The sequence below is a fragment of the Mixophyes fleayi genome, chromosome 10 (genome assembly GCF_038048845.1).
Source record: "Mixophyes fleayi isolate aMixFle1 chromosome 10, aMixFle1.hap1, whole genome shotgun sequence".
Classification (NCBI taxonomy): domain Eukaryota; kingdom Metazoa; phylum Chordata; class Amphibia; order Anura; family Limnodynastidae; genus Mixophyes; species Mixophyes fleayi.
This window is the reverse complement of record NC_134411.1, coordinates 91,071,043-91,095,808: the sequence shown is the minus strand read 5'-3', so window position 1 is coordinate 91,095,808 and position 24,766 is coordinate 91,071,043. Positions and strand designations below refer to the sequence as shown.

Genomic DNA, 24,766 nt, shown 5'->3' with positions numbered 1-24,766 from the left:
CATGGAATGTACAAGTCTTCGCGTCCCGGGTTGTGGCTAGCCTTCAATGAGGAGTTCTGGTCGAAATACGATGGTCACCCGAGCGTTATGCTTGGGTACAGGGAGGTGGAGACCTGGTTGAAGGTGTCTCAGGATGGCTATGGGGAAGTTTCCTTGGCCGTGATGGGGCGCCGGCAGCCTGGGCAGGACCGGCACACCCTTTCTTGGTAGGGGCTGCTGCTACCCCTTTAACAGAGCTAACTGCTTACCCGGAGTAGCGTGTATGTCCTCACACACTTGAATGCGATGTGGAGGTGCCTGTAACAAGCCCATCAGAGGGGGCGGGATGGGTAGTTAGACCGCCCCTAGTGCTGCAGAAGGCCAAAACCCCAATTAATGTGGTAAGCTTGGGCTGCTGGCTCACTCGCTGCCCGCTCCAGCTTGAGGCAGAATTTATACAGGAGGGGTTTCTTCATGGGTTCCAGTTGCCGATTGTGGGATCCATACAGAACTTGAATTCGGCCAGTTCGTTCCCTGATGTCTTCAAAGGCCAAAGTGAGCAAGGAAATTGCACTGGGTTGTACGAGACGGTCTTTTCAGGTCCCCACTTACCAGGACCTGGTGGCTTGCCAGTAGGGGTGGTCCCCAAGAAGGCAGTTTGTAAGTTCCGTTTGATCCAGCACCTGTCCTTCCCACAGGGTGCATCCGTGAATGACGCGATCCCAGTGGAGTTCTGCAGTGTAGCATATCAGTCTTTCGAAGCTGCGCTGAAAATGGTGAGGGGCTTTGGGGCCATGGCTTTGCTGGCAAAGGTTGATATTGAGTTGGCTTTTTGAATCCTTCTGCTCCATCCTGACTCCTTCCCCTTTATGGGGTTTAGGCTAAACCATGATTATTATGTGGACAGATGTCTTCCTATGGGGTGCGCGGTTTCCTGCTCCTTATTTGAGTGTTTCAGGTCCTTTCTCCACTGGTGCGTCTCTGCCGGTACCAGCCACAGTGGCATTGCACATTATCTGGACGATTTCCTGGTGGTGGGGCTCAGCCCGCGTAAAAACATTGTTTTCTATGGTAGCCCTATTTCATTCCCCGAGTGTCCCGGTAGCGCATGATAAGATGCAAGGTCCCACAACACGTCTGTCGTATTTGGGCATCAAGATCGATATGGTCTTGGGCCTTTGTAGGCTCCCTTTGGACAAGGTTAAAAAGCTGCTCACGCTGATCACTGAGGTGCTGGGGTCCTCGCGAGTGACAATGAAACAGGCCCAGTATGTACTTGAGCTTTTCAATTTCACTTGCCAGGTCATAACCATGGGTAGAGTGTTTTGTCAAAAGTTGGAGCGAGCAACTCAGGGTGCCAGCGGCCCCACTGAAGGATACTTCTGTCCACAAGATCCGGGCGGATTTGGTAGTTTGGGATCTGTTCTTGCAAGATTTCCACAGACTTTGCATTTGGCCCACTCCCCCGTATCTAGCAAGGATTTTGAACTTTTTGCGGACACAGCTGGGGAGGTGGGATTTGGGGCCTATTTTGCCGGGGACTGGTGCACTGCACCATAGCCCGGCGAGGGTGCGGTCTGGCTGCATGGCTAACTTGGTCCTGTTGGACATCTTCCCGATAGTCGCTGCTCTGGAGCTGTGAGCTGCCAGGTTTGCGGGAAAATATAGTTTTCTGGTGTAACAACCTGGGCATGGTGCAGGCCATAAATCGACAGCAAACTCCCTCACCTCCAGGGATCACCCTGCTGCATAAGTTGATATTGTCCTGCTTGTCATGTGATATTTACTTCCAGGCTCAGCATTTTCCAGATGCCAAGAATGGGCTGGCTGATGCGCTGTCGCAGGGTCAGTGGGATAGGTTTCGACCCTTGGCACCTGCGGCGTCCCTAACATGATTCCATTGCCCTACTTATGTCCTACTGAGGAAGTATCTAGAAAAATCTTCAGTACTAATAGTGGGGGGGGGTGCCTATAAATGTATATGAGTAAGAGAAGAGATGTGTGTATGTGGCAATGCAGGTGCCTTCTTTATCATAAAGTACCGAACCACAAAATATAGCAATTTTGGCCAGAATAAAATAATACATTGTAGTGCACCAAATGGTGCACGGTCTATCACAAACAGCCCCAGCTGACAATGTGAGGCATAAGGTGCAAAAAAGGAGCCCAATGAGGGCAAATAAACAAATAGAGAAGCCGAAACCCAGTTCTGAGCAAGTATATCCAGTTCAGTACAGGAGCTATAATATATGCCCACTGGTTGAATCAATAAAAATCTGCAGTGGCAGTTCGTGAACAAAGTTCCTGGGATGATAAATACAAACTCAATGGTAACAAGTTGCCAGGAGAGAGTGGTAGAGGACTTACTCTTTTAAAGCAGTGCCTGTGAGAGCCTTGGTATAAACCTCCATTCTTACTTCCCCTGGTGGACGGGTGGCGGTGTAAAGATCAGCTGTGAATGAAGTGAGGTAAGCATGGCATCTCCAACGGTGCGCGCATGAGTAGGTAGTAGTCACAGCTGTTCTCCAATTTGTTCTTCACTTTGGCTGACATGGCAAACTTGGAGCTTGGCGAGCAGGGGATAGCGATGTTAAAACTTCTCCCCGCTTACCCACAGTGATCCAAGGGGCTAGTTGTAGATGACAATTACACTCTGTAGTAATTTGGTATCCAACATGTTTCCCCTGCAGCGTCCGGGCTTTATCAGGGATAGATTATGAATCGTTTGGCATGGCAGGATTGGCTCATTTTCTGGTATTGATGAAGGTGGGCAGAAGCGCATGCTTGCCTTTGTTTCGGCTGGCTTCAAGGCCGGTAAGTTCAAACCAGCGTCCTTGACTGGCAGCTCCTTCATTGACAGACTGCGCGGACAGGCTGATTACACTAGGAGTTTTGTCATTTTCAGGGCTCTGCGGGGCTGGGCGTGAGAGCGCCCAGTGCTCCCTGACTAGAGGAAACCTATTAGCGAAGCTATATTGCTGAAATTACTGGAAGCAATATCGGAGGTGGCGCGCAACGCAAATGAGAGTTCCCTATTTTGCGTTGCCATTGTGATGTTGTACTTCGTGGCTTTTCAGGTAAGTGAAGTGACTGCGTCTTCCGACCTCGGGTATGCTTGAGCAGCTCGTGGTACTTCCTCCCTCCTCAATCTGCTGAAAAGTAAGGATGTCCAAATCAGACTAGCTGGCTAAAGGGCACTGGGTCACGTTAGCCACCAGAGTTGGTTTTCTCTGTCTGCCCAGTTGTAATTGTCAGTGAATTTTCTCGCCTCCTGCCTTCAGCCGTGGTCCCGTGGCTTGTGCTTGGTGATGGCTCCCCCCTCACACAGTAGCAGGTCTTTGTGGTTTTCAAGCAGACATTATAAGCGCTAAGCTTGGACAGTTCTCAATTCGGCACCCATTACTTTAGGATTGGGGCCGCCATGTCTGCAGCGGTTGCTGGTGCATCTGTGTAGTATATTGAAGAGCTAGGCATGTGGAAAACTGATGTTTACAAGGGTGTGGCATTCTCTTCTTGCTTGACTGCTCTCCTTGCCTTACTCTCTCTGCTGCACTGACACAGGGTTTTAGCTGCTTGTTGCCTTTGGAGGCAGGGCACAAAAGGATTTGTTCATGTTTTCCTCTAAAATGTGGCCTAATTGACACATGGCACCACAAGGTTTTATGGTTTTACCTTCGCTTGTATCTTCCATTCCCCCTTGGTTTTCTCTTTTGCCTTGTGAGTGTGTGCTCTAGTGCTCCTCCGGTACTACGGCGCATCTGGTGCTGCTGGGTGTGTGAGTTTCTCCACTTGTCTCTCTATTCTTTTTTTTTTTCCTTTTCTCTTTTTCAACTTCTTTTTTGGAGGTTCTCTACCAAGAGTCCCTACTCCTCCTGCTTTTTAATTTTGCAGTTGCTTATCTATGCCAACGTTTGTTGGTTTCTTTCCTGCCTTACAGACCATTGGAATCTGCTGCAGATTTGGGTTTTGGGACACTCATACGTCCATTGGGCTGAGTTGCATAGGGCAGCTGGGGAAACCTCTTTTCTCCCAGGGTCGGTAGTGATCTCTTGGACAGGTCGGAGGGGTTTACAAAGGCCTGAGTTTAGGGGTCGCTTGGTTGCTGAAATAGCTAGACGAGGGGTGCCCCATATATTAGCGATTCAATGTACATTGGTGGACCGGATATTGCTGATACAATCCGACCTACCATGGGTCCATACCACCTGGCCTGCTCCTCTTCTCTGCTGGTCCGATGTAGTGCCAAAGAGGGGCTGACGTTACTTCACTGAAGGGTGCGTAGAGGATGAGGCCCGGAAGAAAGTCAATTCTGTAGTGTCCCAGTTCATGCACTCTTTAGATGGCTTGCAGATTAAGTATATAAGATTCCAGAGCCCCTTCTTCTATAAGTGGGACGGAGTTCACCTGACCGATAACGGTATGGCCCTGTTTATAGGAGATATTTATAGGAGTTTGGCAACGGTAGGTTTAGGTTTGGTGGCGGGCCTCAGATCTTGAGGGCGTGGCTGGAAAATGTAGCGCAGTCGACGGCCAGTAGTTGTGGAGCACATTATGGTAGTGGGCACGCCGAACCTGCCTCTCTTCAATGAGTAGGCTATAGTCTCGGTGCAAGTACCACCCCTGTGAGTCGGCTTGTGGTTGCTCTCCTTTTAGTCCAGAAGGGTTCTGTAGTGCCAGGGATTAAGGGACCTGGTAAGGTAGATATGTGCATCCCCGGGTTGCGGATGTCCCATGGCTTAAATGCTGGGATATCCTGGTTGCCTGGTGTGTGTCATACAGCCTGCTCTATTCTGCACCACCATATTTGGTTTGCAAAATAACTCCTTTTATTAAAGCTACAATTATGTCTCGTGTGAATTATTCAAATAAGTTAAATATGTTGTTAAGAGGTTTAAGGGAAGTGAGAGAGATCAGCAGTTAACCGTTTTATAAGAACTTAAGGCTGAAGTGAGCATGAAGGAAATTAAAAGCTGAGGCTGTGTCACCTAACTAAAGTTATTCCTCTAAGGTTAAAAGTTTAACTGGGGATGTGTACACCCATCTGATGTCACAGGGGAGGGCTAGGAGTAGTCTATAAAGGTTATGGGTGAATAGTAAATCATTCTCTAGAGATTCAAGACGTTGCCCGTCGACCCTCCCTAGTATGGATGAACCTCCGTGCCTGCTCTGGCTTGTCTGGCTGTTCTCTGGTTACCTGTTGTCAGTTCCTGGTGTGTCTGGTGTTTGCTCGTGGAGGCCCTGGATGGCGAGTTGACGGAAAACATAGTGCAGTCGACGGCCAGTGGTTGGGGCGCACACTACTGTAGTGGGCATGCTGAACCCGCCTCTCTTCTGTGAGTCGGCTATAGTCTCAGTGCAAGTACCGCCCCTGTGGGTTGGCTTGTGGTTGCACTCCTTTCAGTCCAGAAGGGTTGCAGTTTCTGTATTGCTGAGGATTGATGGTCCCAGTAAGGTAGATATGTGCGCCCGGGGTGCTGTCTGGTTAACTACCCTGTTTATGGATGTCCCATGGTTTAAATGCTGGGATATCCTTGTTGCCTGGTGTATATTGTACAGCCTGCTCTTTTCTCCACCACCATATTTGGTTTGCAAAATAAACTCCTTTTATTATTGCCACAATTATGTCACGTGTCAATTATTCAAAGAACTTAAATAAGTTGTTAAGAGGATTAAATGGCGTGAGAGATATCAGCCATTAAGCATTTTATTATTATTAGTTATATAGCTCCAGTCATATTATGCAGTGCTGTACAGAGAAAATATCCTGAGTGACAAACATGCAAAGGGTTAGTTTAGTTACTTGTTCTGCTCCCTGGAAATTGATATATAGAATGTGCATATCCCACACTTACTTTTTCATTGACTGTTTCCAGCTTATTTGACCGACAGAGACTTCCAAATTCCTTGCTGTACTTATAGCAAAGCTGACTGACCACCTGCAAAAAAAATGGGCATGTAATCACGGTCCATCAGGCTCTGCTCAATCACTAAATACACCCAATAAGTTATGTTCTAATTTTCATATGCCACATACATCAGATCATCACAAACAAGAAACATCCTAAAAAGCAAAAGACCATACACGACTCACTAGCGTTGTGACACAATTACTTTTTTGGCAACCTATCTTTATAAATGTATTTAATTACATGCAGGTGGTCAACAGAAAAAAAGCACAATATAAAGTCACTTAAAGGGATGTATGGTCTGTATGTTTTGTGTCACTGAATCTATGTTAAGGCAATAACCTATGGTAACATCAGGGTCATGCTCATCAATCCTCTAGGCCATTGGATCCCAAACTTTCTCAGTTAGAGGGACCCTTACGGTCTCCATAATTTATTCAAGGCACTCCTTATCCAAAATAATTACCAAGTAGTCCCCCACTTTGTTTACCACTTTCCCTGGCAGCGGCACTTCTGTGAGCTCCCCAGGAAACCGTGGCGCACAGTTTGGGAACCTCTGCTCTAGACGATCAAGTGGGATGAATATTTTTTTGCATTGCAACTTATCTATGATATGCTGATCTGTGGAGTTCTCGTTGGAACATATTAGTTTAAATTGGCTGCAGCTCTATTTATAACCTGGGATTTACTCACGACCCAGCTCTGATAGTGTGGGAAAGCCCCAGGTTATAAATAGACCTAGTGGCTGTCATTGTTCTTTATGTGAGGGCAGCTCCTGACTCTAGGAGCTGGTATTTGTCATCTGTATTTGTCATCTGTACAGAGTTATTTACTTTAACAAGCTGGTTCTGGAGGATTATTTGGGTGTTAAAAACCTGGAAGAAGAGAAGAAATTTTTTTTACATGCTTGGAATAATTTTACTGGGTTTTTGTGTGGACAACAACGGACCATTGGGTTTACTTTTGTTAGCTTTTTTTTTTTTTTTATTTTAAAGCTTACAAGATTGAAATTCTTATAGATGAAGAACCTGGTGGTTTATGAGTATTACTTTGGGGGGGGTTATTTTTTAAAAAATAAATGTATTGGTAAAACGAGGTGTGTGGTTTATTTCAATTTTGCATTCGGGCACTATAGGTAGCAGCTGGCCCTGGGTGGCAGGGCATGCTGGCACTTGTGGTTCCTCAAGTACCAGCATGCCCTGGCAGCCATGTGTATGCTGGTACTTGTAGTATTGCAAGCACCAGCATACCCAAACTGTTAATGACAGCCAGGGCTTGCTGGGACATGTAGTGCACCAACACAAAATGGTGTATTTATTATTAAAACCTATTTTATTATTCCACACCCACTGCCCAGGGGTGTGGAAAGAGCCCTAGAAATTTCAGCACGGGGTTAGGTACTCCAAGGGAGGGGGATCACTTTTTTTTTGAGGTCTCATTTTCCAAGGGAATCCAGACCCGTGCTGGTCAGCCTGGGACTGATTGTCATTATAGCAGGGGGACCCCACACGCTTCTTGCCCCCCTGATTTTACTAGTACCAGCATTAGGCTGGCAGCACTAGGGTTAATCTGATTGGGGATGGGGTCACGCTCTTTGGGGTTTCTTATATCTAACCATTTGTTAGTTTTCATGGTTTTTTTTTTTTTGGGAGGAGGGAGGGGGTAATTTTAAGCTGTATTAGTGTTTTTATTAGTTATAAACTGTTCTGTGCCAGTGACTGTATAGGCCTGGACCCGGCGGCATTGCTCGTTTAATGTCAACATTGTGACCATTGACAATCACAGTGTCCACATTTTAAACATGTGGAGAGAGTAAGTCTGTCGACATTTACCCTGTCACCACTTTGGTGTCAACAGGATAAGTGTAGACAGGTTCACCGACAGAAAATTGTACCCGACCCAGTACAAAAATGCACTTTACATGCGTTGATGACCGTGTATCTATAAAATAAGCAGGGGTTCTCGCCGACATTGCGGAGCTCAAACAATTATTACAATAAGTGTTGACATAGTTCGGTAAGATACCTAAAATTTAGAAACCTCTAAAATAGAAATCATTATGGGAATACATAGCATAACATACACAGGTGTTTTTAATATTCTTTAGTTTTTAAACTATTCATGCTAAAAGGTGCTTTCAATACAGAATGTTAATTAATAATGCAAAAATAGAATGAACTAGGAAACAAACGGCGCTCCTTCCAATGGCAGCTATACTAATCTAAAGAGGAATACACATTTTCCAAAATGAACAAAAAATTAAACCGCTATTAGTGTTAAATACATATACAATACTATAATAAGTGAACAAAATACTTATATGAATAGCGAAGATCTCATCCTTCTTCAATGAACCATACTGTTTTCTTTTCCATTGCAATAAACCATGTATAAAAACAAAAATATAAAACACAAACATAGCGTGATACTGTTTAGATAATGACACAAGTACTAAGCGTTACATAATTATGTATATATTGATAGTAGATTGTCCCATGAAGATCAGTTTTGATGATCTCCTCTTAGGGAGTGCACTTACTAAAAAGGAAATATATATGTGCCTTGTATATAAATGGGGATATGTTCTTTTCAATATTGTAAGAAACTTCAGCCTTCACCACACCCTCTTGTGATTGTACTCACAAGCATTCAATAAAGATGAAAGCACTGTATACAGATTATTTAGTAGTCCTTATTATGATGAGCTGATGCATTTATACCGGTTTAGATGTGAAAAACATGAAAAACTAAAACAATATCGTTGAAAAAAAAACTTTTAAAATAATGAAAACATAAAATGAATTTAAAAAAATAATACAAAAAGGACTTCTTGGGCATAATAAGAATGCAAATGGATTTCTACCAGATTACAGATATGTTAAGTGTGATACACATCATTGCAAGTCCTAGGAAATTCACAATGTTGCATCCTTCAGATGGTGAATCTTGGTAGTAGGTGTCACGATCTGCCTTCTGCAGCTCCTGTCTGCCAAGAGCTATGTTGGACTATTGCCTATATAGGTATCCAGCTTGCAGTTCCACAGTTCCACCAAAGGCGCCACTGTGGTACTTGGACATCTTTGCTACCTGCCAGAGCTAGGCTTGCTACTCCAGGATGCTTAGCACCTGTCCTTGGCCTTTATAAACCTGACTGTCCCAGCAACCTTTGCCAGTTCATCTGTTGGCTTGACCTCTGCTGGTTCTCCTGCGAATTATCCTTGTTTGACTTCCTGGTTTTGACCTCTGTTTGTCCTGCCGTTCTGGCATCTCTTCCTGTGACCCCTGACTCGACTTTGTTAAGACAGCACCTACAGTTTGCATTCTTTTTCCAGTATCTCCTGTATATCGGTCCGCAGACTATTGCATCCAGTGTGTCATCTCCACTGTCTAGTGGTAATGCCTCGCAGACCATCGCATCCTCTTTCCAGTCTCTCCTGTGTATTGGTACGCAAACTATTCATCCTGTGTGCCATCTCCTTTCTATAATGGCCTTACTCTGCTGACTTTTCATACCTTACCGTTTATTGCATCACTTACCTGTGTAACCCGTGTTAAATAAAAAGCACTTTGTTCCACTTGCCTTTTCTCAGTGGTTTTTATATTGAGAATCCTGACAGTAGCATTCCTATATGCACATCAAAGTCCACATGCCTTTTCACCCAACGCACTTTAGCCTTTGTTGGTCTTTTTCAAGGATAGAGGCTAACATGTACAATCACTTCCTTATATACCCCTGACTTCAAATTTTACCGTTATGGGGTCAAGGTATAGAATAGTTAAATTCATCAATAATACATAAAATAATGTTTCACCTCCATATAAAATTTAACAAATATCCTACAGTTTGAACGAATAGTAAAATATACGACCTTAATCAAACAACACTACCATCTGTGGAACACATTTCCGGCTTGCGTTCCACCAACTCGGATTGTCATTTCCGATCTATTCATACTGCAGTTTGCGTTCCATAGCAGACAATAACAAAATCCTGCTTGAGTTTCATCTTTAGTGGAGTCATAGAAAATCCCCTATTCATAATATATATTAATTTATTTCAAATTAATATTAATTCAACATGGGTGATTCTATATTCATATAATTATTCCGGAATTGTGTGCATATTAAACTATAAGAACTTTTTATATACCACTTATAAAATGTGAAATTAATATACAATCAAATTAGATGGGATTTTTACATGATATATTTAGAGGATGCTATTCTTCCGATATATTCTTTTCAATCTGAATGAGGTTATAATAGGAGGAAAAGAAAAATGTTTGTCATGTGGAAGTCAGCAAATTGGATAAAGTCATTTCAATTAAAGTCGAGCAAACTTGGTTGTCTTTGTCTGAAAAGATGCGTACGGTACGCTACGACGTACAAGGGCACGCTACGGCGTGAAAGGGCGTACGCATCCACTACACGTGGCAGCAACAATAATTGGTCTTTTACCATACATTCGCACAAACACGCATACTAATAAAATAGTACACATTAATGGTAGTTGCAACACATAGTCAGTTATGTCGAAATATAGTAGTATTTATGTGTTATATTAAAGTTACATGCATATTAGTGAAATATACGGAACAGGTTGAAGGAATCATATCATGAGTGGTATCATATTAAACCTTTTTACATTTCCTACTGTTTGGTTCACTCTGCGAAGGAATCGCAGAGTGCATACACAAGTTATGAATGATAGGGAGTTATGAACTACTTAAGACTAAGGAATCTTGGCGGGAAGAGCCGAGCATACCCCCTGGAGAAATGACCCCCTCCTTTGGATTCCTTAGGATGAACTAGCCAATGATTGACAACCCCTTGGACCTTCCTGAGACCTGGACCAATAGATGCAAACTATACCATCTTCATTGTATTACTGTATTTCTGTGTGTATATAAGCAGCAGCTTCACATCTAGTGTTCAGACATCTTGTCCCCAGACTTCAGGATTGAATGAATGCACACTGGATCCAGAGCGCCTGCGATAAGTAATGGCTGTATTTATTATCACTTCGCTTGAGCATATTATTCTACTTATTGCAAATAAATCTTTGTGCGTTGGAAACACAAATCGAGGTCCGACAATCGTTATTGGTTAGCGACAAAAGGCACATAACAATTTGGGGGCTCGTGAGCTTTGGAGGTTTCGTTGCCGATGATACGCAAGACCAACGGATTTCGGTTCCGCAACAAAGGGTGGAGACGCATCATAAACGGGTAAGAACACAATGTGTTCAAAACCTGAATTTTACTCTGTGTTGTGAAACCGAATGTCCGTTTTGCATTGTCTAGAGCACGCTAACTAGAACCTAGGGACAAAAGAGAAAACTGTTTCTTTGTACTGTCATTGTGCGTTTTAACTGTATTGCATTGCTTAGCGTATGTGTATTTCCTGCTGTGCGTACGCAAACTTCCAGTAGATTTGCCACGTGGTTAAACAATCGTTTTAATAGTTATTATACATGTATAGTATAATTACTTGTGAAAGCCTCTGAGACATTATTACTGTTGTTGGGAACTTTTGATTTTCTGCGCAGAAAAGGTGTATAGTGTGTGATTTTGTAACGTAGATACACTGTTTATTATTCATTGTGCTCAGTTGCTGTCTGACGAGGCGGATTGCCCAACTTAAGGACGGTATACAGGGCAGGTATACCGAATGCGAAAACCGGGTTTTCGCAAAGCGCGACCAATAGATCGCAAGGTTTGCTAATAATTAGTATTGGTAGGCAGTGCGATCTAACCGAAAGGCAGGTTGATTTTATCAACTTGTGCTTCCAGCGATAATAAACTCAGCAGATTTTGTGATGAGCCAGGGTATCGAGGAGCTGATAGCCATTGGGGCCCACAGTGATATTTCTGTGTTAGGGAATTCTTGTTCGGAACAAGAGAAAGCGAGTGGACGCGGCTATCTGGAAATACGTTCACAAGGGCATTAGAGATCTCTAGCAGTGATTGTAGCAACAGGGTTGAAATTGTTGGGTGGAAAGAACAGAGCATTGCGGTGTGTCTGTGTTCCACAGAGAAAAGTATTGTTGGCCGGAAGGAACAGAGCATTGGGGTGTGTCTGTGTTCTGTGTAGATTGGTGTTGTTCAACATGGGTGCTAAGCAAACGCTAGAGATGGTCAGTGTACTGCCTAAGGAAGGTCCTATTGGTTCAGCGAGATTTCTCATGTGTAAGAAATATGGTGCATACGCAACTGCGTATTGCGACACGTGGGTCAAGATGACCAAAGATTGTGATAGGCCTTTCCCAACAATAGGAAGTTTTAATGCAGAGGTACTAAATACTGTAAAAGATAAAGTATGATTGATCAAGTCAACGAAAAAGAGAAATAGAAATGATTGTTTGAATTTGTGGCAAATGGAAGGTAACACGTGGCAGAGTAGCGAAGGCACAGCGGAAGTAGGCGTGGCTAAAAACACGCGCACGGCGGAAGTGGCTGTTGAGAAGCGTCGCAAACTCAGCACAAGCGCGCCCCCGCCACCTTCTGTGGCGGGAGTGGTAAGTACAGCCGTTATTAAAACTGAAAAAATAAAAATTGCTAAGTTGTATTCTGTTTTAAGCCAATTTAAAACAAGTGTATCAGAAGATGAAGATGAACCCACTGTGATTTCGGCCATTGCCCATGCTGTTAGTGTACTAGAGGCTCAGCGCAAGTATGAGAAAATGGCTGAGATAGGTGAGAGTAGCGTGATCACTAGGAGTGAAAGCGTTCTAAATCTTGAACCAGCAAATCCTGTAGTGTCCCCTGAAGTCAGTGAACCAGAGGGTGCTTTCCCAGTCCGCACAATATCAGTTCCCAATGGGAAACCGGACAAGGATGGTGTAGTTCCTTTAAGAAATGTTACAATGCATTGTCCCTGGACTAGATCAGAATTACGTTCCATTATGACTGAATTCCCAGATCCTAGAAAGGAGTTGGCTAAATGTCAGAAATTTGTTAAAGACTTAGGAAATGCCCACGAACCAACCAATAAGGATTGGCGTGTAGTGTTGAGGGCGTGTCTTCCTCCCAATACTAACATACAAAAATTTATTGAAGATTGTTTGTTGGAGGAAGATGACACTTTGACTGATGAGATTAACCAAAAAAATATAGAACAAATTGTCAAACACTTAGCCATCTATTTTCCAGTAGTAGTAAATTGGAGTAAGATTTTCACTATAAAACAAAAGGATAGTGAAACAGCCTCAGATTACTTTGCTAGAGCTATAGCAGCGATAACACGGTTTACTGGGATATCCAACATAGGGGAGGACCCACATCATAGGGAAGTAGCTGTAGGGGTACTGATGGATGGCCTTAGAGAAAATTTAAAAACCAGAGTACAAACCACATTACCTAATTGGAGAGGCATCACAGTGGATTCTCTTAGGGAGTCTGCTGTGGAGCATGACAAAAACCTTTTTAGACAGAAGGAGGAGAAAGGTGATAGGTTAATGACGGTGAGTATACAGGCTCTAGAGGGGATGCATATACGACCACCAGCATACAACCCATATAACAAGAAACCTAAAGTGATCAGATGTTTCAGGTGTAACAAAGAAGGCCATATTGCAAGAGATTGTAAAAAAACAAGACAGGATACACATATGGATAGGGATTCATATAGGTATCCTCCACGGAGAAACACACATAGGCAAGAGAACACACCGTTACCTGCGCATGTTATAGCAGCAAATGCTGCGCGGGAAAGCAATAGTCAGCGCTAGGGGTCAGGTCATACCTGTAGTCTACAGCCAGTGAGGTTAACTGAGAGTCAGAGAGAAGAACCAACAATGATAGTTGACATAGCTGGTAGGAAAGAAACTTTTCTTGTAGATACAGGGGCGGCCCGATCTGTGATAACCTCTCCTTTCAATCTACAGGTGACCAGTAAAACAATTCCAGCCATCGGGGTAACGGGAAAAGTGTTGCATTATCCACTAACTAAACCAGCTGAGGTTACTATCGGGCCCCTGCATACCAAGCATTCGTTTCTCTTGGCTGCGGCGGCTCCTACGAACTTGCTAGGGAGAGACTTGTTATGTAAAATGGGATGTGTCATATACTGTACTTCTGATGGTGTGTTCTTAGATATACCGGAGAAGGTCGCACATGAGGTACAGGATATATTGGACACCCCTTAAAGGTTAATGTTACACTCTCCTGTTATAGAACAAAGTCCATCTCAAGTAAAGGGGATGTTGCTGGAAATACCAGGTTCACTATGGACCAGAGATGGACAGGACACTGGACTGATGGCAAACGTAGCCCCTGTCATGGTCAATCTAAAAAGTGGTAGGATAGCTCCAAAAATCCCACAGTATCCATTAAAACCGGAGGTGGAACTAGGGGTATATCCTGTTATTAAAAGGCTGTTACAACAAGGGATTTTAATTCGTACAGCCAGTACAGCAAATAGTCCCATTTTCCCTGTGAAGAAGAGTGGGGGGAGGGGCTATAGATTAGTCCAGGACTTAAGGGGAATTAATAAAGTTGTTGAGAGCCAATTCCCCGTAGTGCCGAATCCAGCTGTCATCCTCATGCAGATTCCACCGTCTGCCAGTCATTTTACTGTCATTGATCTATGTTCTGCTTTCTTCTCAGTCCCTCTTCACCCTGACTGCCAATACCTTTTTGCATTCTCCTACAGGGGAGTGCAATACACATGGACCAGACTACCCCAGGGGTTCATTGACAGCCCCAGTATTTTCTCCCAAGCCTTACATGACCGTTTGCAATCCTTTCAATCCCACAATGGGTCTGTTCTAATTCAATATGTGGACGATTTGTTGTTGTGCTCTGATTATTTTATGTCATGTTTACATGATACTAAATTGTTGTTGCTTCATCTTTCACAAACAGGGCACAAGGTGGCAAAGGATAAATTACAGCCATGTCAGACTAAGGTCAAATACTTAGGACACTGCCTCACTAAGGAGCTAAGACACCTGACAACCGACAGGATTGAGGCCATACAACACATGACTCTGCCGCAGAGCCAGAAGCAGATTCGTACTTTCCTGGGGATGTGTGGATACTGTAGATCCTGGATCCCAGGTTTTTCTATTCTGGCATTACCATTGCAGGAGCTAGTCTCTTCCTCAAAACCAGAACGTGTTGTACACACAGAAGAGTCAGAGCAAGCGTTCTTTAATCTTAAAGATAGTCTGACTAGAGCACCTGCATTGGGAATACCTGATTATGAAAAGCCTTTTGAGCTATTTTGTACAGAAGCTGATGGTTGTGCAGCAGGTGTCCTCACACAGAAACATGGTGACGCTAGCAGACCGGTAGCATACTACAGTGCACAATTAGACAATGTGGCAAGATCACTCCCAACATGTCTCAGAAGTGTAGCAGCAACGGCTCTTCTGGTAAGTAAGAGCGAGGACGTAGTATTAGGACATAATTCAACTATCTATACACCCCATGCTGTATCAGCTCTGTTAAATTCAGCCTAAACCAGACATGTTTCTTCAGCTAGATTCACAAAGTGGGAACTAGCCCTGATGGCACCCTCAAACATCACCATCAAACGATGTAGCACCTTAAATCCAGCTACATACCTTCCGTATGTGTCTCTAGAGACACAAAGGGTGGGAGGTGAGGAGACCCTGGTTGATGATGAGTTAGGCAAGAATACTGACACGCATGACTGTATGGAACACCTGAATCAGACCTTACTGCAAGGCCCGACATACGTGACACCCCCTTAGAAAATGTAGATTTTACGCTTTATACAGACGGAAGTTGTCATAGACAGACAGAGACGGGAGAGCTATGTACTGGTTACGCTGTTGTAGACGATCAGGATGTGGTAGAAGCTGAACCCCTTGGTCCACCTCACTCAGCCCAGGTGGCGGAACTAGTAGCACTAAGGAGAGCGTGTGAATTGGCAGAGGGTAAATCAGCCAATATATATACTGACTCTAGGTACGCCTTCGGGGTAGTGCACGATTTTGGGGCCCTTTGGCGTCTTAGAAACTTTACGACAGCAGCAGGTACACCAGTGGCACACTCACAACACATAAAACGACTTCTGACAGCGATACAGTTACCCAGAACAGTAGCCGTCATAAAGTGCAAAGCCCATACCTTTGAAGAAGACCCAGTGTCATTGGGCAACAACAGGGCAGACGAAGCTGCTAAATCGGCAGCAGGGCAACCTATGACTGTATCGACCGAGACTATGATGGTTTTTCAGACATTAGACATGCAGAAATTAATTGAAATGCAAGATTTGTGTTCCCTGCAGGAAAAGGCGGTCTGGAAGGCGAAGGGATGTGGTCAAGAGTCCTCAGGACTCTGGAGGGATGGACAAGGTAAGCCTGTAGCTCCCCAAACATACTATCCAAGCCTGGCTGAAGCAGCACATGGTCTGACTCACCTGGGTAAAGAAGGTATGTGCAAACTGGTGAGAGCATACTGGTGTGCTCCCGGATTTTCCTCTCAGGCTGGTAAGAAAGCAATGTCATGTCTTACTTGTTTGAGGAAAAATGTTGGGAAAACTATTCCAACTGAGCCATCCCACATCCCTCCTACAGACGGACCTTTTCAGGTAATACAAATTGACTATATCCAATTACCACCGTGCAGGAATCTGAAGTATGTGTTAGTGTGTATTGATGTGTTTTCGGGTTGGGTAGAAGCATATCCAGCAGCCACTAATACTGCTGTGTTCACTGCAAAGAAAATTGTACAAGACTTTGTATGTAGGTTTGGTATCCCTAGAATCATTGAAAGTGATAGGGGTACCCATTTTACTGGTGATATCTTCCAAAATATGTGTAAACTCATGGGAATCGGTAGCAGACTTCATACCCCTTACCGACCACAAGCCAGTAGTAAGGTGGAGAGAGTAAACGGTACTATAAAGAACAGGCTTGGTAAGATAATGGCTGAAACTGGGTTGGCATAGCCTGAGGCTTTGCCATTGATCCTCCATAGCATTCGGACCACTCCTAGACCTCCTCTTAATCTGTCCCCCTTTGAGATACTGTTCGGACGACAGCCTCATTTGATCGTGAGTCCACAAGACGACTTGAAGTGTAATAATGAAGTGACTGTACAATATCTTATAAGTATGAGTAGACAGCTAAAACAACAACAAAAACTAAAAATGCTGTCACCTGGTATGCCAGAAACGAACTGTCATGATGTTGAACCTGGAGACTATGTTATGATTCGCAATTTCTTACGTTCAGGTTGTTTAACAGACCGTTGGGAAGGCCCGTACCAAGTGCTGCTGACCAGTACTACATCACTGAAAGTTGCAGAGAGAGACACTTGGGTCCATTCCACCCACTGCAGGAGAGTCCATAATCCGGAGAAAGTGCAAGATAAAACTAAGACCAACGACATAAATCTGTCACTTGTGAGTCTGTTCCGGGAGACCTAAAGCCTGTAGTCGAGACACCTGAAACCAGAGACGTTGCCCCAGAACTATCTTTCCAGCGATGGAGTGGCGGTTTTTGTTTTTCTTTTGTTCCAGGATTTTCCTTGTTATTACTTTTTCTAGGACATTATATTTTTGTGAAGGAGGATGGAGGACGGAGGAAGGTTCTGGGAGTGATACGGATGAGATGGAAGCAGAGGAAAAGTTATTAGGATACTCAGAGCAGCCCATTAACAAACTTGGTCCGGGGGTTATGAAAAGGTCTGCTAGCTCAGGAACTCGGAGGCAGTGTGAGGGGCTATTGTCTGATGAGTATTGTATCTGCAAGTTCTGCGACTCCCTAGTTGAAGAGAGATGCATCCAACGATGCCAGTCCCCCAGTACTCTGAATATAGGCGGGCATCCTTTGGAGGATTATCACTCCCTGGTTGGTAAGGTGCTAAACCAAACCAAGTGTTGGGTGTGCTCTCACGTGCCGCAAGGGCAGCATAATATAGGACTAGTGCCATTCCCTCTAAACATATCTGAAGTACTCGAATTGAGGGGTGGGAGGCCCATAGACGGGAGGTACAATAACACTAGGTCCCCTAGTCTGACGCTTCGACAATACTCCATAGGCAGATCTTTGCTGTGCCTAAATATATCTCATGCAAAGCGCCTGGAGAATTGGGAGGCTGACCTATCAGATCAGACAATGGCTCGCCACACTCATTTTAGAGGGAGACTCACAAGGTCACTACTAGGCAGGAATGTTGATGGAAGTCACAAATTAGGGCGTATAACCAAACATAAGAAGGTATCCATTGGAAAAGTCTCTACAGATAAATGTAAAAATGTCATTAATGCCGACACATGTCTAGAGCAAATGGAGACACTAGGCATGGGTAGTTTTATCAAAACTCTGTGTGATATAATTCATGGGCATACTGTTCCTTATGTTCTCCCTGATGATGTGTATTTTGTTTGTGGAAGGAAAGCTTATTCCTGGGTGACTCCGAGTTCCAAGGGCTTGTGTTTCTTAGCTAAACTGGTTCCTGAAATCATGACTATTACTCATGAAGAAATGGTTGGTATTCACAAGACTACATCACCACCATACATACACACACAGTATGAACACCGTGGCAAGAGAAATATGATTCCTGATGAGGAACCCATAGCTACAAAATGGATTAGTAGATTTCCAAGTTATGGTTGCTCTAGACCTCACCAGGACCGCTCGGGGAACATTAAACTTTAAATATATCCAAGACCTAGCTAAATTAATAGATAATATCACCGAGATGTATGATGACACTTTCAGGTATACTGGAAGGGAGCTACAAGCGTACAAGAAGGAGTTGGTGCAACATAGACTGGTACTAAATTATCTCACCTCTATTACTGGTGGGTACTGTGTAACACTGGCCACCCAGTTCGGTGTTAAATGTTGCACGTACATCACTAATAATACGGATGACCCTAAAGAGGTTATAGACCGGAAGATGGATGAAATTTTGCAGCTGAAATGGGAATTTCGACAGAGTCACAATTCTTCGTTATATGAGGTCGGGGAAAAGGTGGCGGGTTGGTTCTCGTGGTTGAACCCTGTGAAATGGTTCTCCGGTCTGGGGGAGTGGGTACAGGAAATGGTTGCTAGTGTAGGTAAGCTCCTTCTCCTTATACTGGGTGTCATCTTAGCAATTGGTTTAGTTGTCAAATGTGTTCCTACTGTGTAGAAGTGTGGAAAACGGTCTCATAGGAGTAACACTGAGAAAGAGACTGAAAGGGTGGTACCAGAAACCGAGATCATGGTCTGTGAAGAAGTATTGTATAATCCTGAACTTGAAACGGTGATTGGGTGATAGTTTATTACACTATAAAAGGGTGGAGCTGTCGAAGTCAGCAAATTGGATAAAGTCATTTCAATTAAAGTCGAGCAAACTTGGTTGTCTTTGTCTGAAAAGATGCGTACGGTACGCTACGACGTACAAGGGCACGCTACGGCGTGAAAGGGCGTACGCATCCACTACACGTGGCAGCAACAATAATTGGTCTTTTACCATACATTCGCACAAACACGCATACTAATAAAATAGTACACATTAATGGTAGTTGCAACACATAGTCAGTTATGTCGAAATATAGTAGTATTTATGTGTTATATTAAAGTTACATGCATATTAGTGAAATATACGGAACAGGTTGAAGGAATCATATCATGAGTGGTATCATAATAAACCTCTTTACATTTCCTACTGTTTGGTTCACTCTGCGAAGGAATCGCAGAGTGCATACACAAGTGATGAATGATAGGGAGTTATGAACTACTTAAGACTAAAGAATCTTGGCGGGAAGAGCCGAGCATACCCCCTGGAGAAATGACCCCCTCCTTTGGATTCCTTAGGATGAACTAGCCAATGATTGACAACCCCTTGGACCTTCCTGAGACCTGGACCAATAGATGCAAGCTATACCATCTTCATTGTGTTACTGTATTTTTGTGTGTATATAAGCAGCAGCTTCACATCTAGTGTTCAGACATCTTGTCCCCAGACTTCAGGATTGAATGACTGCACACTGGATCCAGAGCGCCTGCGATAAGTAATGGCTGTATTTATTATCACTTCGCTTGAGCATATTATTCTACTTATTGCAAATAAATCTTTGTGCGTTGGAAACACAAATCGAGGTCCGACAATCGTTATTGGTTAGCGACAAAACGCACATAACAGTCATATAATCAGATAAGAAATCACTTTAAATTTAAAATCTTTGTTTAGTCCATAAGGAACTATAGTATTAAGTTTATAAATCCATTTAATTTCAGTGGTGGTTAACATATATTAAATATCTCTATATTTCCAATTAGGGACAATCACTTGTATGCCCCAAAAATTAATTAAGCTTTTCGCAGAACAATTATGTACTTGTTTAAAATGAGATGATACAGAATGAGTATCTTTGCCTATTTTTTTATTTTTAACTCAAAAAGGTTTTTATTAGATTTTCGAAAGATGAGACAAAACACAAGACAAATAATATATGACAGAGTAAATACATGAACAATCAAAGGACAAGTGGCATTTTAAAGCATCAGGTATCGTTAATACATACAAACACATATCAAATCAAAATGACAGAGACAGGGGTATAGTACAAGCTAAAGGGTAAAAGTGGGGATGGGGGGTATGAGGGCTAGAGACAACTCCTGGAGCTGCTATAAGTAGGTAGTTAGATGGTGTATGCAATGGGCCCCTATGGAAAGGGGGTCAAGAAAAATGGGATTTTTATACTTACGTAAAATTTGTTTCTCTTAATCCATTGGGGGACACCGGGACCTTGGGGTATAGAGTAGGACAGGCGAACACTGGCACTTTAACTTTAGTTAAAACAAAAGCTCTGGCTCCTCCCCCTCTATACCTCACCTCCTGCTAGAGGCCAGTCTATGTTTAACCAAGCCCGCAGAAAGGGAGATAGAGAGAAATCAAAGAAAAGAGAATAAACTTAACAACACAACATTCTCTTAACAACTAGACAACATGTCAAACAGAAGTAGAAACCAGAGCGTTAAGAGTGGTCGCCCGGTGTCCCCCAATGGATTAGGAGAAACGGATTTTGTGCAAGTATAAAAATGCTATTTTCTCTAACATCCTTGGGGGACACCGGGACCTTGGGGACATCCCAAAGCTGTCTCACGGGAGGGGACGCTCAGAAGAAACTGCCCGAAGCACCTTTCTCCCAAAACTTGCATCCCTAGAGACAAACACATTAAATCTGTAAAACTTTGTGAAAGTGTGTACAGAAGACCACGTGGTCGCTTTACACAACTGTTCACTGGAGGCACCATAGCGGGCTGCCCAGGAAGCACTTACAGATCTTGTAGAATGCGCCCGTAGATTATCTGGGACAGGCTCCCCAGCCCCACTGTAAGCTTGATGGATAACAGCCGTAATTCACCTAGCAATGGTCACCTTAGGAGCTGGCCAGACTCTTTTGTGAGCATCATAAAGAATCAAAAGATCCTCAGTTTTACGTCATTTCTGAGATCTTTTAACATAAATTTGCAAGGCACGAACAACATCTAGATAACAAATAGAGTCATTGTTATCGGAAGAAGAAGAATCAGATAGAGCCGGAATAACAATATCCTGATTCAAATGAAACTTAGATACAACTTTAGGGAGGAAGGAGGGCTTGGTTCGAAGAACTGCATTATCTTCATGAAAAACCAACAGAGGAGGCTTGCAAGACAAAGTAGCAAGCTCGGAAACTCTGCGTGCCGTAGAAATGGCCAAAAGAAAAAACGTTTTCAAAGTTAAAAATTTGAAATCCACCGTATTCAATGGTTCAAATGGTGGATGCTGTAAAGCCCTCAACACCAAATTCAAATTCCATGGTGGAACCGGCGAAATATAAGGAGGTTGAACATGGAGAACACCTTGAATGAAAGTTTGCACATCAGGTATGACAGCAAGTTTTCTTTGAAAGAAGATCGAAAGAGCTGACACCTGACCCTTAAGAGAACTAAGACACAAACCTGCATCTAAGCCATCCTGCAAGAACCTCAGTAACCTGGCCAGACGAAAAGAAGACATAGGATATCCCTTCTTTTCGCACCAACCAAAATATGTCCTCCAGACACAATGATATATTTGGCCGAAGCCGGTTTTCGAGCACGGAGCATGGTCTGCACCACCCGATTCGAAACTTTGATGACAAAAGGGACCCTGGTTTAGCAGGTCTGGGCGTATTGGCAACCGCCACGACCGACCTCCTGCCATGAAGAGTACGTCGGTGTACTAGGCCCTGCGCGGTCAATCTGGCGCCACTAGAAGCACTGGAACACCTTCTCTCTTCACCTTTTTCAGTACTCGTGGAAGCATGGCTATCGGAGGAAAAAGGTACACTAAGCGGTACCTCCAAGGAATGGACATAGCGTCTACCGCGACTGCCCTGGGATCTCTTGCACGGGAACAGTAGCAGGGAACCTTGTGATTCAACTGAGATGCCATCATGTCGACATCCGGTTGACCCCATTTCACCACTAACTGTTGAAACACCTCTGGACGGAGAGACCATTCTCCTGGATGCAGAGACTGCCTGCTTAGGAAGTCTGCTTCCCAATTTTCTATTCCGGGAATGAAGAATGAAGAATGAAGATGACCATGAGAAACGTGAGCTTCGGCCCACAGAAATATCCTGTGAGTCACCCTCATGGCCAAGGGACTCCTGGTGCCGCCCTGATGGTTGAGATATGCCACTGCTGTGACATTGTCCGATTGAATCTTTACTGGCTTTCCCTGCAGCAAGTGTTGCGCACTTCTTAGTGCATGAAACACTGCGCGCAGTTCTAAGACATTTATTGGAAGTTTGGATTCCTTCCAAAGTCCAAAGCCCCTGAAACCGAGCCTGAAGACAGACAGCCCCCCAACCCCGAAGGCTGGCATCTGTTGTTATCAGAATCCAATTCCAAATTGAGAACAAGCGTCCCCTGGAGAGATTCTGCCTGTGTAGCCACCAGATCAGCGACTGACGCGTCTGCGGAGACAGGCAAAAAACCTGACTCGCCATATTCCGATGGGATTTGTTCCATTGCGACAGGAGTTCCAATTGAAACTGTCGTGCATGGAACTGAGCAAACTGAATCGTTTCGAATGATGATACCATCTTGCCCAGAAGGCTCATTGCAAAATTAATGGAAGGTCTTCTTGCCACCAACAGGGATTTTACCATCCTCTGCAAGGCTAGGATCTTCTCCTGAGGAAAGAACACTCGTCTCAGACAGGTATCGAATAAGAGACCCAGAAACACCATCCGCTGGGATGGGATCAACTGGGATTTTTTGAAGTTGATATTCCAACCGTGCGATTCCAGGGTCTGGATTACTACTTGAATATGCAACAGAAGCTTCTCTCAAGAATCTGCCTTTAAAAGTAGATCGTCCAGGTAAGGGATGATTGTAATTCCCTTGGCCTTTAGCAGAGCAGCCATAACCGCCATGATCTTGGTGAAGATACGTGGCGCTGTGGCGAGACCGAACGGGAGAGCTTGAAATTGGAAGTGCTCTGACCGAACTGCAAACCTCAACAGGAACTGATGACCCTTCCAAACAGGCACATGGAGATATGCATCCTTGATGTCTAGAGCCACCATAAATTCTCCCTGTTCCATGCCGAGAATGACCGAGCGTAAAGGCTCCATCTTGAAGCTGGGCACTCTGACCTGTGTATTCAAATCCTTTAGATTGAGAATCGGTCTGAAGGAGCCATCTGGTTTTGTCACAAGAAAAAGATTGGAATAAAACCCCAAACCTCTTTGAGAATGAGGAACCAAAATAATCACCCCGGACGAAAGAAGGGATTGAATCGCTTCTGTTAAAGCCAATCGTTTCCTCGGACAAGACGGAAGCCCTGTGGTGAAGAACCGTCTGGGAGGAAGACCGAACAGATCAATCTTTTAACCCTGGTTCACCACTCCCCGAATCCAGACATCGGTAGTGGACTGACACCACCGATCCCTGAACCGCAGAAGACGGGCTCCTACCACCGACGACAGTGGAGGAGCAAAAAGCCCGTCATGCAGACTGTTTGTCTGCAGGCTTTGCAGCTGGACGTCGCCCAGACCAGGCCTGACGACCGCGCTGCAAACCACCTCTAGGGGCGGATGACTGACCTCTAGAAGATTGGCCTGAGGAATATTGTCCTCGAAATCTTCCTGCGGAACGAAAGGCCCAATATCTGGACATCCTTTGCTTGGGAGCACTGACCGGGAGGAAAGTGCTCTTAACTCCTGTTGCCTGACTAATAAAGGAGTCAAGCTGAGGTCCAAACAGAACACCTCCAGAAAAAGGAATGGACTCAAGAGCCTTTTTGGACTCTACATCAGCCTCCCAGGACTTTAGCCAAAGAGTCCGACGCGCTGCAACTGCCGAGGCAGAAATGCGCGCTCTAATCAGCCCCGCTTCCATAGCAGCCTCTCATAAATAATCTGTCGCTCTCTGAATCTGCTCCACTAAAGGAAGCAGTTCAGAGGACGGCCTGCCTGCCAGCAAACCTTCAGACAATTGTTCCGACCAGCGTTCAACAGCTTTGTTAACCCACGCTGATGCCAACACAGGCCTCAAAGAAGCACCCGCTGCCACAAAAATGGACTTAAGAACGGTCTCGACCTTCCGGTCTGTACCATCCTTAAGAGTGGCCTGGTTAGGAAGAGGAATAGTAGTCACCTTTGCCAACCTTGCCACAGCCGCATCCACTTGAGGAAGCGTTTCCCATTTAGCGAGAACTTCAGGGGGAAATGGATAACAGGACTGCAGTCGCTTAGACACCTGAAACTTCCTGTCTGTGGAAGTCCAAGGTTCCGACAGCAAATCTTCCAAATGGAAAGAGGGCGGGAAAACAAACGCCTTTTTCTTGTGCTTTACAAAAAGAGAGGATCCAGAAACCTCAGGAACTTGTTCCTCAGGAATATCAAGTACCTGACGCACAGCCAGAATTAACTAC

The 24,766-nt window shown here is 44.3% G+C and overlaps 1 protein-coding gene across 1 annotated transcript in view; it reads right to left on the bottom strand.

Annotated features, from left to right (window-relative positions):
• The window catches only part of LOC142103391 (IST1 homolog), an 80,483-nt gene that overhangs the window by 2,902 nt on the left and 52,815 nt on the right, over window positions 1–24,766 (bottom strand). The window contains exon 5 of the mRNA XM_075187455.1: window positions 5,832–5,915. Coding sequence (XP_075043556.1) covers window positions 5,832–5,915 — 84 coding nt within the window. The remainder of the gene's footprint in view (window positions 1–5,831; window positions 5,916–24,766) is intronic.